At 38.8% G+C, this 14,560-nt stretch overlaps 1 protein-coding gene across 3 annotated transcripts in view; it reads right to left on the reverse strand.

Annotated features, from left to right (window-relative positions):
• Atad1 (ATPase family AAA domain containing 1) overlaps positions 1-14,560 on the reverse strand; it is a 61,089-nt gene that overhangs the window by 20,457 nt on the left and 26,072 nt on the right. For all 3 annotated transcript variants that reach the window (XM_021152107.2, XM_021152111.2, XM_021152113.2), the window contains exons 2-6: positions 12,057-12,231; positions 7,837-7,935; positions 6,819-6,939; positions 3,778-3,978; positions 1,317-1,423 (exon numbers count right to left, since the gene is read on the reverse strand). In XM_021152107.2, coding sequence (XP_021007766.1) covers positions 1,317-1,423; positions 3,778-3,978; positions 6,819-6,939; positions 7,837-7,935; positions 12,057-12,218 — 690 coding nt within the window. In that variant the 5' untranslated portion in view covers positions 12,219-12,231. The remainder of the gene's footprint in view (positions 1-1,316; positions 1,424-3,777; positions 3,979-6,818; positions 6,940-7,836; positions 7,936-12,056; positions 12,232-14,560) is intronic.

The raw sequence follows: 14,560 nt of genomic DNA on the forward strand, positions 1-14,560 counted from the left end.
CTTCCTGGAGCTTAGGTACATGAGTCAGTGTGGATGCTGGAAACTGAACCTGGGTCCTCTGCAAGAACAGCCAGCACTCTTAGCTATTAAAGCATCTCTTCTCCCCCAACGTTATCATTTGCTTTTCAAGAATAGTTTATTTGAGGAAAAAGAAAAAGATTAACTAGGAACACCAAATTGAAGATATTCAGTATCATGTAGTGAATCTGTCAGAAATCAATATTACGGGGGAAAAAATATGAGCACAAATAAATTATTTGATTGGCTATGGTTACAAAATTTCCAGTATTTTTATGAAATGGGACCTCATAATGTGGCTCAGGTTGACCTTAATCCTTTACACTTTCAGTCTCAGCTTCCTGTATAACTAGGATAACAGGTGTGGCCACTGTGCACTGAAGGTTCTGTCTTGATTAGTGGTCCCATAGCAGCATGTGCAACTGAACTCAGGGGCAGCTCCAGGGGATCAGAGTACAGTATTTTGTTTCACACACACACTTTCCAGAAATGACACAAGTTCAGTCTGGCTTAAGTTGCAGGGCTAAGACCACTTGTGAAGGGTCTGGAGAGATGGCTCCGTGGTTAGAACACTGGCTGTTCTTCCAGAGCTCAGGTCCAGTTCCTAGCACTCACATGGTAGCTCACAACTATAACTCCTGTTGCATGGGATCTCACACCTTCATACAGACATATGTACTGAAAATACCAATACACATAAAAATAAATAAGTTAAAATAAACACAGTTTTTAAAAAAAAGACTATTTGTGAAGCCTCATTTTTCATTTTCATTTTATATGATCCTCTTTCAAAAATCTACTCTATATACAGAACATTTTTGTTTGTTTGTTTGGTTTTACGAGACAGGGTTTCTCTCTGTATCCCTGGCTATCCTGGAACTCACTCTGTAGACCAGGCTGGCCCCAAACTCAGAAATCCTCCTGCCTCTGCCTCCCAAGTGCTGGGATTAAAGGCGTGCGCCACCACCGCCCGGCAGAACATTATTTTTTATTATGACCATTGATGAAGCACTGATTAGAGGCAGATACATATCATTATTCAATATTTGTACTCTGAGGTTCAGCGTCACACAGCAGCAACTATACAGGGAGTGTTATCTCTTCTACTTATATAAACCTGATGGTAGGAATTAAAATGAGTGAAGTTTATAAAAACTATGTTCTTTTGGCTCCTTATCACTTAGCACTAAATATAAAAATACATAAAAGATTTTTTGTTGAAAAGTATAGTAAGAAGCCCTATAAAGCTCCTACTGATAACAAACCTTAAACGTCTATGGAAGCGTTTGTTACAATACCTGGCAGCTGTGATCAGTGTCCAGTCCATCCCAGAGACTCATAAACTGAGCTTTCATCATCGCTGTAGCTTCGTGGTCAGAACTGGAACGGTTTCGTAGGAAAGAGTCTAAAGGAAGAGGGTTCTTAACTTAGTAACTAATGATGGGTAATTTATTCATTGTATAATTTAAGACTATTAAAAAGGCTGTGAAGTTCGTAAAACAACAAAGAGAGTTGGGGATTATTTATGCTGTTTCAGGTATTATCCTGATAAAGACAATCCTGGTCAATTATTGAGCAAATTAGAATACAATCTCCATGAGTTCAAGTTCAAGGTCAGCCTGGTCTACAGAGAGAGAGAGAGAGAAAGAGAGAGTGAGTACCAGGGACAGGGCTATATAGAGAAAACTTGTCTCAATAAATAAATAAATAAGAAGGTACTGTTAAGAAAATGAAAAGAAAAACTATACTAGAAAACGTATTTGCAAAACATGTACCTAACTGGACTTCGATTCTAAACAAATGTGCACTTGAACCCAAAAATAAGCTAACAACTTAACTTTAAAAGGGGGGAAGATCTGAATACTTGACCAAGAAGTTCTGTAGATGGTAATTAAGCAGAGTGTGGGTGTATGTGTACGTACATACCCAAGATTTTGGTTTCACTTTTAAGATAGAGTCTCTCTCCTTCTGTAGCCCAGGACAGCCTTGAATTCACACAAACTGAGTCTCGGCTTCTTAAGTACTGGGATTACTGTGGTGAGCCACCATGCCTGGGGAGCTTAGGCTTTTTAAAATAAGCAGGTATGTAAATTGTTTCAATAGAAGAAAAAGAATAAATAGCTTCAAATGTGTAGAAGAGAAAGAAAAATTCTAAAGGGCAAGAGGTTATCTACCAGACTGGCAAGCAAAAAGGACAAAATTATGTAACAGAAATGAATGTGACTATATTAGCTTTCACAATAAATGAAAATTAGGCACTTTCCAGTTAAAGAGAGTTACGCTTTTTAAAAAATCCAGCTATAACTTTTGTGTTCAAGACATACACCAAAAATTCAAAATTAGTTGAAAGAGTAAACTGAAGAGAACACACACCCAAATCAAAACCACACTGTCTTAGTCAGGGTTTCTACTCCTGCAGTCGTGAGCCACCTGACACTGGGAGTCAAACTGAGGTCCTCTGGAGGACTAGCAAGTGTTCTTAACCAGCAGGTCATCTCTACAGCTCCATAACAATATGTTTTAACAAGAACATATAAGCCACAAAAATTCGGAGTCCACTAAAACTCAGGGCATAAAAGGTAAAATGGGTGCCTGGTGATCTACAGAGTGAATTTTAAAATAGCCAGTACTACACAGACAAACCTGACTCTGAAACAATCAATCAAACAAACAAAGGCAGGAGTCTTTTTTTCTTCTTCTAAGTTGACTATCCAAATTGGAAAAATAAAATTAAATTAAATTCCTAACTCATATTATATGTAAAACAAAACAAGACAAAACAAGGAAAGACAATCTCTCGATCCTTAGCCTCCCCAGTTCTGGGACTGCAGGCATTCACCCTGCCCTCCTCAGTTTAGTGCAATACTTTCAAGAACAAGTAATCCCAATATTAAAGAAAAGCTTTATATAAAGCTTCTAAGTATTTATCATAGACAATCATGTGCATAAGAAAATATTCACACATGTAAGTCTACAACATATATATTATTTGAAATTGAGAAGCTGGGCAGTGGTGGCGCACGCCTTTAATCCCAGCACTCGGGAGGCAGACGCAGGAGGATTTGAGTTCGAGGCCAGCCTAGTCTACAAAGTGAGCTCCAGGACAGCCAGGGCTACACAGAGAAACCCTGTCTCGGGAAAAAAAAAACAAAAAAAAACAAAAACAAATAAACAAACAAACAAAAAAAAACAAAAAAATTGAGACGAGATAGCCATTAATCAAATGAGAGAGTAAACAAACTATGGCCCATTTTATATCATGGAAATTACACATGGCATATTAGACTATACCTTTTGAAGCTAGCATGGCTCAAAGGTAAAGGCTATAACTGCACAAACCTGGTAGCATGAGTTTGATCCTCTGGTCCTGTGTAAATGGGAAGAACCAACTCTACCAAGCTGTCCTCTGACTTCCACATGGCACAGTCACCCACACAAATTCTTTAAAAAGAACACATCTTGGGGTTGGAGAGATTGCTCAGCAGTTAAGAGCACTTGACTGCTCTTCCAGAGGTTTCAATTCCCAGCAACCACATGGTGGCTCACAACAATCTGTAATGGGATCTGATGCCCTCTTCCAATACACATGAAGACAGTGTACTCATATACATAACATACATGAATAAATAAATCTTTAAAAAAAAAAAGAACAAATCTTTTGGTTTTCGATAAACCTAGATAAATACTAAAATTAAATCTGTTTCTCTACATAGCACCTTTAAATGGCTTTTTAAAATGATCACATAGGAAATGGCATACCTATTTCATCAATAAATATGATAGAAGGCTGTAGCTTTATGGCAAGGGAGAAAACAGCAGCAGCCAGTTTTTGAGATTCTCCATACCACTTATCAGTCAGCGTCGAAGGCTGGAGGTTAATGAACCGACAGCCTGCTTCTTTGGCTGTTGCTTTGGCAATTAATGTTTTCCCACAGCCTGGAGGTCCATACAGAAGAACACCTGGAAATCAAAGTTATCTTATTATTACCTTAAAGAAAATAAAGATTTCTTCAGTTTACATGCTAATCAGCATAGAACTAATAAAAATTTCTCGATATTCAATGCCTCTATTAATGTAACAGTAGAAATGCCTTCCACCTTGGCAAGCTGAACTCTGCGGCATCTGACAGATGGTAACCTCTAGGTAAAATGCGATTTCTAAACAGACTGTGGCAAACACATTTGCTATTGCTCAGATTTCTGTCTCAGCAAAGAGGACAAATGTCTTTTCCCAGATACACATCTTCTCTAAAAAGGAAAGGAAAGGAGCTTTCAGTCAGGACCATTTTACTTTCCAAAGGATAAAATGATGTCATCCCCTTTAATCTTTATTGACAGCAACCTGCCTCTGAATACAAAATAAAAAGGTTAATATTTTAACATATCAAGAGATCTTAACAGTTTAAGGTCTTTGTCAATCATTACAGTTTCTCAGTTAAATGGAGTAGAATTTTCTGAATCATCCCTAAAATTATGGTCATAGTCATAAATTATCTATAGCCAGGTTTGGAATTTTAATCTAGTCTTACATACTTAAGTTAAAGCTCAGCTTTTCTCATAAAATACTTTAGAAGTGACAACATAATAGATGGTACATAATGAAATAAACTGAAAGCTTTTTGGAACTATCCAATATTGTCTCAAAACATAAGAAAAGTTAACTTCAAAACAAAGTGGGTGGTGGTGGCTCATTTAACCCCAATGATCAGGAGGCAGAGGCAGGCAGATTTCAGAGTTCAAGGCCAGGCTGGTCTACAGAGCTAGTTCCATGACAATACATCTTGTTTGGAAAAAATAAAAAAATAAAATCAAAGCAAGAGAAAAACATCTGTGATACATTTTTCCTTCAGAAATACTTTAAGTATTTTTAAGTGAAAAATTTAAAGCTATTTCCACAATGTTAACACAATTTTGTTATCAAACTTTTCCTTAAAGCATCCACATATTTTCACACTGGTATTAATTTTTTAAGACTAAAGTAATATCCATCAATCCAAGTTTAATCATTTTAAACTAAGCTTTCCAAAAACCTGATTTTAAAATGTAAATCTGTAAGCTTTGTTGTTACCAGTAATTGTTAATATTTTCTTTTTTTCTTTTTTCTTTTTAGTTTTTCAAGACAGGGTTTCTCTGTGTAGTCCTGGCTGTCCTGGAACTCACTCTGTAGACCAGGCTGGCCTGGAACTCAGAAATCCTCCTGCCTCTGCCTCCCGAGTGCTGGGATTAAAGGCGTGTGCCACAACTGTCCAACTGAATTGTTAATATTTTCAAGCAACCTTTTCTTTTATTAAAGGGTGGCCCATGCTCTGTAGCTTAAGCTGGACTCACATTCTCTCTCCTCCTGCCTCAGCCTCTACAGTGCTGAGACCGTAGGCACCTGTAACCATGCCTGCCTCTTCTCTGCATTTTCTTAAAAGATTTATTTATTTATTATATGTAAGTACACTGTAGCTGTCTTAGGACACTCCAGAAGAGGGCATCAGATTTCGTTACGGATGGTTGTGAGCCACCATGTGGTTGCTGGGATTTGAACTCGGTGAGCTCGGGATCTTCGGAAGAACAGTCGGCGCTCTTACTGCGCCATCTCGCCAGCCCCCTCTCTGCAATTTTTAACTAAGTCATTTAGGTGTTTAAAATGTCTATTGACTTGTTTTGTAGGGTAGTCATATAAAAGAATAAAGAACAGTAATATAATGTCATTTCATTTAAAGCTAAAAATAAATTTAGAATCACATTTTAATGTGGAATGCACATCTAACTAGTAGCAACCTTTTACATATCAGTTAAGTCTCAGAGTTTTTAAAACAAAGTGCAGATACAGACAAAAGGCTCAGGATTTTACACTTGCAGATACACCATCACATCACAAATACACATAGTACTTTAAGAATCTGATTTGCTTCAAAGAATTCATTTATCACTTTAAATATTTTACCCCTGTGGTGTAACTGTGTTAATTTTTAGCAGATTAAGATTTTCCGGGCTGGAGAGATGGCTCAGTGGTTAAGAGCGCCGACTGTTCTTCCGAAGGTCCCGAGTTCAATTCCCAGCAACCACATGGTAGCTCACAACCATCCATAATGAGATCTGATGCCCTCTTCTGGAGTGTCTGAAGACAGCTACAGTGTACTTAGATATAATAAATAAATGAATCTTTAAAAAAAAAGATTTTCCAGCCAGGCGTGGTGGCGCACGCCTTTAATCCCAGCACTCGGGAGGCAGAGGCAGAGGCAGACGGATTTCTGAGTTCGAGGCCAGCCTGGTCTACAGAGTGAGTTCCAGGACAGCCAGGGTTACACAGAGAAACCCTGTCTCGAAAAACAAAAAAGAAAAAAAAAGTCATTAACATCAAAAATTAAACTGCTAAGAGGAAAAATAAAATCACTAGAGTTGTGAACCAACAAAATTCTGGCTTTGTCAAAAAAAAAAAAAAAAAAAATTTAAAGTAATTAACAAAAAAAACCAAAAAAAAAATTGTGTTTGTTTTTTTTTTTTTTTTTCTAAAGAAAAATGTCTTTAGACCTAATTTTCCAAATTTCAACTTACTTCGTAGTCAACAAGCATTTCAAATAGAAGAATTATTGTACAGTGGAATTCACCAAAATTTCAGAAGTGGAAGAATGAGTAAATATTTTAAACTTCTTTATGTCTCAGGAAAAAAAATGTTCTTCATGAAACAATTCAATGAACCTTGGCATTCTAAGAATCTGATTTCAAGGAAAAGAGTTCCTACAGGCAAAAGAAACTTAAATTTTTTTTTACCCTCTTAATGCGTAGGCAAATACATACACTAAACATACCTTTTGGAGGCTGCAGTAGTCTGGAATTCTCAAACAAATGCTTCTTTTTGATAGGTAAGATGACTGTGTCTTTCAGATCTGTAATGACATCATCTAAACCTGCTATATCACTCCAAGTCACCTGGCAAAAGTTAAACATGAATGTCACAACTTATACATACAGACACAAATGGCAAGTCATTTTATAATCTAATAATTACATGTAAATAAAAGGTTACAGTTGTAGATAATAAGTAAAAACTTTTCATGGGAGTAACTAAATTAATAAACTTTATGACTCTGAAAAAAGTAATTTAACAATTGCTTATTACTGAACAAAGCACCAAGGCTCAGTAGGAGAGCTTGCCTAGCATATAAGACTCTTGCTGGATTCAATTCCAGCGACAGAAGAACAAGAAGCACACAAACATCTGTAAATGAACAAGACAAACTCACTCCCTCAGGAGAAAGAAATACTGAGAACAAAGGAAAACTGAGAACAAAATTATTTAGCACAAATAATTTAGCACTGACTACTAAGGAAGAATTTACCAGGAATGTAATTATATTCATTGTGAAACACAATAGGCATTAGTTTTAGAAACAAGATATATACCCATGAAATTGCACTTGCAATTTTTATTCATGAAAAGTACAACTAATGAGCTGGGGAGATGGTAAGAAGGAAAGACTTGTCATGTAAGCATGAAGACAGGAGTTCAGATCCCTGGAATCCACATGAAGGCAGATAGGCACAGCACCCACCTGTAATCCCCGTATTTGGGAGGTGAAGCACTCTTAGAAACGTGAGGCTGGCTTTCTCTAGGCTCTGTTCCATTTATCTTTCTATTGCTGCTGTCCTGTATATACTTGGTGCAATGAATCACATCTGTGCCTGCAGCCGTGCTGAGTACCTCCTGACTCCTAGAGACCCACTGACATTAGTCATGGTCCTCCAGATCTTTTGTCACAGACTGCCAGACAGGCCCCATCCCAAAAAAAGGTAAAAGTTAAAGAAGGTAAGATTAAAGATACGCACATGCATATTAAGAGGGTCCACTAGATGAGCAGCAATACTCATTTCATATTCTGAAAGCTTCACATTTTTCACACCAATTTGCTTCATCAGTTTTTCTGCCTAGAGAGAAAAAAAGACAAGCAATCTTTGTTCTGATATTTAAACACTGACATTTCAAAACAAAGAAGTCTAAACAGCAATGAACAGCAAGATGTAAGACTCTTCCAAGGATACTCTAGGCTCCTTGTGAATTGAGGATCCACTCTACTGAACCAGTAACAGTTGATCAGCTTTTGATAAAGGAAGGCTGGGTGGGCGTGACGGTACAGAAGACTCTCAGCACCTGGAGGCTGAGGATGAGTTCGAGGTGGACATGTACTCCCACAGCGGAGACAGAAGCCGAGTTTGACGTAATCATGTAATCCCATGATGGAGGCAGAAGGGGGTGAGAGGTGGGCATGCACTCCCATGGTAGAAGCAGAAGCAGAAGGATTAAGGTCCTCCTCTGCTACTGAGCAAGTTCAAGGTCATCTTGGGCTACATGAGACCAGTCTCAGAACGCGGGGGGTGGGGTGGAGGAGGAGAGAGAGAGAGAGAAAGAGAGAGAATAGGACACATGACACAGGAATGAAAAGATCAGTAAGTTCACTGGCTCTCAAAAGACCTTGTAGTTTCTTTTCTTTCTTAGTAGGATTATTATAGGTTAAGATGTCAAGATAAAAGCCCATAGAATTAAGAATCAAAAACATTGGACAATGGAGTTTGTTTCCTTAATAAAGATCTAAAAGTTTTCAGATAAAATTGAAACATATCCTGATTTTGCAAACAAGTCAAAACACAATAAATGAACTCAGATTTCAGGAAGTAGGTATGATTTTTTTCATATCATGATGAACAGGCCAAAGTTTAGCATGATTAAGTAATTTATCATGGGCTGGTAAGACAGTTCAGCAAGCAAGTGCTCTGGCCACCAGGCCTGGCAACCTGAGCTCACACGGAACTCACATGGCGTGATTCCTCCAAGTTGTCCTCTGACCTCCAAATGTGTACCATGGAAGAGGTGAGTAGGCATATATACACACACCACACATACACAAACAATACACACACACACATTAAATGTAAAAATATTAGTAATAATAATTTGCTCTAGGTGAAAAGTTAGCCAATAGAAGGGACAGGAGCTCAATTGAAGCCACCCACTCTGCAGCTTATACTCTGATCACAATGCACATTTGTCTCTGCTTCTCCACGTAACATGGAGTTTCTGATCACTGGTCGTCAACTCTGTATCACTCTATACCTACAGACTAAAATTTCAATTAAGGGGACATTTTAGAACTGAGGTGTTCTGTTAAACCATGTTTAAAAAAGTCTTCCAAGCCGGGTGCAGTGGCGCACGCCTTTAATCCCAGCACTTGGGAGGCAGAGGCAGGCGGATTTCTGAGTTCGAGGCCAGCCTGGTCTACAAAGTGAGTTCCAGGACAGCCAGGGCTATACAGAGAAACCCTGTCTCGAAAAACCAACATATATATGTATGTATGTATGTATGTGTATATATATATATATATATGTATTTTAAACATATAATGTAAAATATAAAATATATATAATATAAAAAATACACACACACACACATGAGAGCTAGTGAAATGTATGTGTGCATCTATGTGTGCCTATGTATAATATATATATATAAGAGAGAGCCAGTGAGATGGCTCAGGAGGTAACTGAGTATGCTGTGAAGCCAAAAGCCTGGAGATCTGAGCTTGATCACCAGGACCCACATGATACAACAGGGAGAGAGGACTACCACAGGTTCTTCCCTGATCTCTACCACATCTCTAGGGCAAGGGCGTGTGGGCGTGTGTGGGTATGTGGGTGTGGGGGGGGTGTATGTATGTTCCTTCACACACATAATACATTTTTAACTTTATAGAAACAGAAAATACACAATCATTTACCATGTCTCTCTCCTGCAATAACAGTTTCATTTATAGCTTCAGGTTATGTTGAAACAGTAACAGAAAAGATAAAAGGACTAGTTAAAGACATGGCTCAGTCATTAAGAGCAGTGACTGCTCTTTCAGATGACCCAGGTTTGACCCTCAGCACCCACATGGTGGCTCATAAGCATCTGTACATTTAGTTCTGGGGAAACCGATATCCTCTCTAAGCCTGAGAAGGCACCTCTGGTATTAGCTGCCAAGGTTATATAACTAAAATGTCCAATTACTGGAATTTAAACCCTGGTTTCTCTAATGTGAAAGGCCCAGTCCTGAAGAACTAGTTTCTCTTTTTGGAGAACAAGGCATGATTAATAAACAAATACAACACAAAAATCTACCTTATAAATACCTCCAAAATAACATCCCTCGGGGTGGACAAGTTATCCAGTCTTAACACCATGAAGTAAGCCTCTAACTCTAGGCTGCATTAATAGAAAAGGAAAAATGTCTGGGCAAAAAACAAATTACATGCAGTCTTATCTGTTAACCCTCAATGACAATCACACTTTCTCATCAATGCTCACCTCTTAAAAGGTGGGCCTCACACGAGCCAGGCGTCTGTGGACAGAGACGATAACGGGGACTCCGGGGAAGGTGGGTCAGAGAAAGGGAACTAACCTATAGCTAACAGCTCCATGCCAGGTTTTTGTTCTTTTGGTTTTTTCCCCCCCAAGACAGGATTTCTCTGTGTAGCCCTGGCTGTCCTGGAACTCACTTTGTAGACCAGGCTGTTGTAGACCAGGCTGGCCTCGAACTCAGAAATCTGTCTGCCTCTGCCTCCCGAGTGCTGGGATTAAAGGCGTGTGCCACCACACCCGGCTCCAGCTGTTTTTATCCTTTTACACCATTCATTGTCCTTTCATGGTCTCCTTCTTTCCCGCTATGTACAGTACAGTTGCTTAAGTAGGCCTTCCTTAAAATACTGGTATTTTTGCCTGAGTAGAATAAGAGAAAGTAGAAGGCCCAGAAGAAAGCAGGAAGGGCTCTCACGAGGTAACACTTGCTCTCAGGCTCTTCATCAGACCCAGACAATACATGATATTAAGAGCAAAAGTACAGACCAACTATTAACCAGGTCAGAAACAGACATCCTCTGTGTTTCCACTGACGTCACTCGTTGATCCAATTTAAGTGGACATAGAAGAAACAACCAAAGCAACAAATTAAGTAATTAATAAGGAGTCCGAATTACTTCGACACCTTTAACATCTTTTTATGATTAGTATATATATTTCTCTCTTACAATTGTACTATATAATCCTGAATTGCCAGTTAATGTTAAAAAAAAAAAAATTCAGGTGCTGGTGGCGCATGCCTTTGACCCCAGCACTTGGGAGGCAGAGGCAGGCAGATCTGAGTTCCAGGTCAGCCTGGCCTACAGAATGAGTTCCAGGACAGTCATGGCTACACAGAGAAACTCTGCCTCAAAAAAAACAAAATAAGTCTTTAGAAACAAACACATGGGCTGGTGAGATGGCTCAGTGGGTAAGAGCACCCGACTGCTCTTCCGAAGGTCCGGAGTTCAAATCCCAGCAACCACATGGTGGTTCACAACCATCCGTAATGAGATCTGACTCCCTCTTCTGGAGTGTCTGAAGACAGCTACAGTGTACTTACATATAATCAATAAATAAATCTTTAAAAAAAATAAAATAAACNAAAAAAAAAAAAAAAAAAGAAAGAAAGAAAACCCAAACACATACATACATATACATACATACAGAGAGAGAGAGAGACACCCTGTTACCAGGGGGAAAAAAGGCTAAAATGATGGGAATTTATCAAATGCTGACCTGAGAGTTAAACTGATTTCCATGATTTGAGGTGTGTGGGGAAGAGGAGGGATGAAGGATGGTGAGGAGTTACACTGTTACATTCAGGTACATAAAGAGGGTTTTAAAAACCAAAGTTGGCAAGGCAAGTGGACCTGTGAGTTCAAGGCCAGCCTGGTCTACAAAGAAAGTAAGTATGAGTAAATAGGTCTCTGACTCTTGTGTTACAATCAGACAAATGCAATGCAGACAAAAACAGAACAACAAAAACCTCTGTATTGTCATTCATAATTTTTCTTGTGATATTCATTTACAGAGTAAAAAAAAAAGATTTTTAGGATTGATATTGAAAAGCTGCAGCAAGGAATCATCACCCAAGTTTTACATTTACAATCTTAGCTTGGGTAAACAGTCTTTGCTGGCACAGGAAGCATGGCCTTCACCCCTGCCATCCTCATACCTGTTTCTGAGCTTCTACCTTCTGCTTCCTGGTGGGGTCAATCGCATCTACCATCCATTTAATAGTGAAGTACGTTACTGCACCAAATATTGTTAAACGGAAAATTAAACCGACAACTTCATTCCGACTCAATGGACGAGAAAAGGCTTCAGCATGTACCATCTTGATTGTTAACCTTAAAAAGACACAGAGAAAAGTCACTAGGAAATAACCATATATTAAAATTAGGAGAGAAAGCAAGCTGACCTAAGTAAAACAAACTAACTTTTGGTCAAAATAAAACATTTCCTATTGACTCTAGCTGCATATGTATCAAAAGATGGCCTAGTCGGCCATCACTGGAAAGAGAGGTCCATTAGACTTGCAAACTTTATATGCCCCAGTACAGGGGAACGCCAGGGCCAAAAAGTGGGAGTGGGTGGGTAGGGGAGTGGGGGGGAGGGTATGGGGGACTTTTGGGATAGCATTGGAAATGTAAATGAGGAAAATACCTAATAAAAAATATTAAAAAAAAAAACATTGCCTATAGTTTAAGAAGTGCCTCATTTGAAGGAAAACCATACATTAAGTAAACAAACACATTAAAAGCCTTCCTCAGAAACTTGAAGTGGGGGGATTGGCAAGATGGCTCAGCGAGTAAGAGCACTGACTGCTCTTCTGAAGGTCCTGAGTTCAATTCCCAGTAACCACATGATGGTTCACAACCATCTGTAATCGGATCTGATGCCCCTTCTGGTGCATCTAAAATCAGCTATAGTGTACTTATGTATAATAAATCTTTTAAAAAAAAAACTGAAGTAGGTTAGATACATTTAGTTATAAAATAAACTTATTAAAAAGTACAGTGCAGGCCAGGCGTGGTGGCGCACACCTTTAATCACAGCACTCGGGAGGCAGAGGCAGGCGGATTTCTGAGTTCGAGGCCAGCCTGGTCTACAAAGTGAGCTCCAGGACAGCCAGGGCTATACAGAGAAACCCTGTCTCGAAAAACCAAAAAAAAAAAAAAAAAGTACAGTGCAGATATTATATTATACTTAGCTTTTAAGTATGTTTTAAAGAACCTGGAAAACAGTGATTTTAATGTTAATCCAACTGCAGAAAAAGAGGCTAACAAGAAAATCCTTTACTGATACTAGAGTAAAAATGTCTTCTATTATGTATAATAAATACCAATTCATCTAAGAGTGAAAAATCAAACTACAAACCAACTCATTTATCTCCCATACCACGAATGTTTCCTTTTTCTCAAAACCTTTTAAAATTTAAGTATGCACTTTCTTAATTGGTAAGTGACATTAAACTTTTTGAACCACCCTTTGATTCCAACAACAAAGTAAATATGAAACAAGAGAACCAAAACAAAAACAAACAAACAAAAAAAACAAGAAAAGCCAGGCGTGGTGGTGCATGCCTTTAATCTCAGCACTCGGGAGGCAAAGGCAGGCGGATTTTGGAGTTCGAAGCCAGCCCAATCTACAGAGTGAGTTCCAGGACAGCCAGGAATACACAGAGAAACACTGTCTCGAAAAAACAAAAAAGGAAAAACAAAAACAAAAAAAACTGTCTTGATATTCCATCTGTTTTAGTCAGGGTTTGCATTCCTGCACAAAGCATCATGACAAAGAAGCAAGTTGGGGAGGAAAGGGTTTATTCAGCTTACACTTCCACACTGCTGTTCATCACCAAAGGAAGTCAGGACTGGAACTCAAGCAGGTCAGGAAGCAGGAGCTGATGCAGAGGCCATGGAGGGATATTACTTACTGGCTTGCTTCCCTTGGCTTGCTCAGCCTGCTCTCTTATAGAACCCAAGACTACCAACCCAAAAATGGCACCACCCACAATGGGCCCTCCCCCCTTGATCACTAATTGAGAAAATGCCTTACAGCTGGATCTCATGGAGGCATTTCCTCAACTGAAGCTCCTTTCTCTGTGATACCTGCAGCCCGTGTCAAGTTGACACACAAAACCAGCCAGTAGGCTAACATCAATAAAACACATAATGCCAGTGAAGATATGAGGAACTAGGAATCATATTTATACACTAGAAGGCATAAGAGCTGCTGCAGCCACTACAGAAATCACTATTGAGATGAATTATATACCACGAACCCCAAAACTGTAATTTAGCATCCCAGAGAGATACTTATACAACCATGTTTTTTGCTACATTATTCCTAAAAGCCAAGGTATAGAACTAACCTAGATGTCCATCAACAGATAAATATTTAGAGAAAATGTGATGCACAATGGGATTTTAGAGAGCTATAAAAAATAAATTATCATTTTCAGGAAAATTAATGAAAACTGAAGATCATTATGGTAATTAAATAAGCAGGATCTGAAAGACAAATGTTGTGTGTTCTCTTAGCAAAATTACAGTTATGAAGAAGCAACAAAGTAATTTTATGAAGCCGGGCAGTGGTGGCGCACGCCTTTAATCCCAGCACTCGGGAGGCAGAGGCAGGCAGATTTCTGAGTTCGAGGCCAGCCTGGTCTACAGAGTG

Source organism: Mus caroli, chromosome 19 (genome assembly GCF_900094665.2).
Source record: "Mus caroli chromosome 19, CAROLI_EIJ_v1.1, whole genome shotgun sequence".
Lineage (NCBI taxonomy): Eukaryota > Metazoa > Chordata > Mammalia > Rodentia > Muridae > Mus > Mus caroli.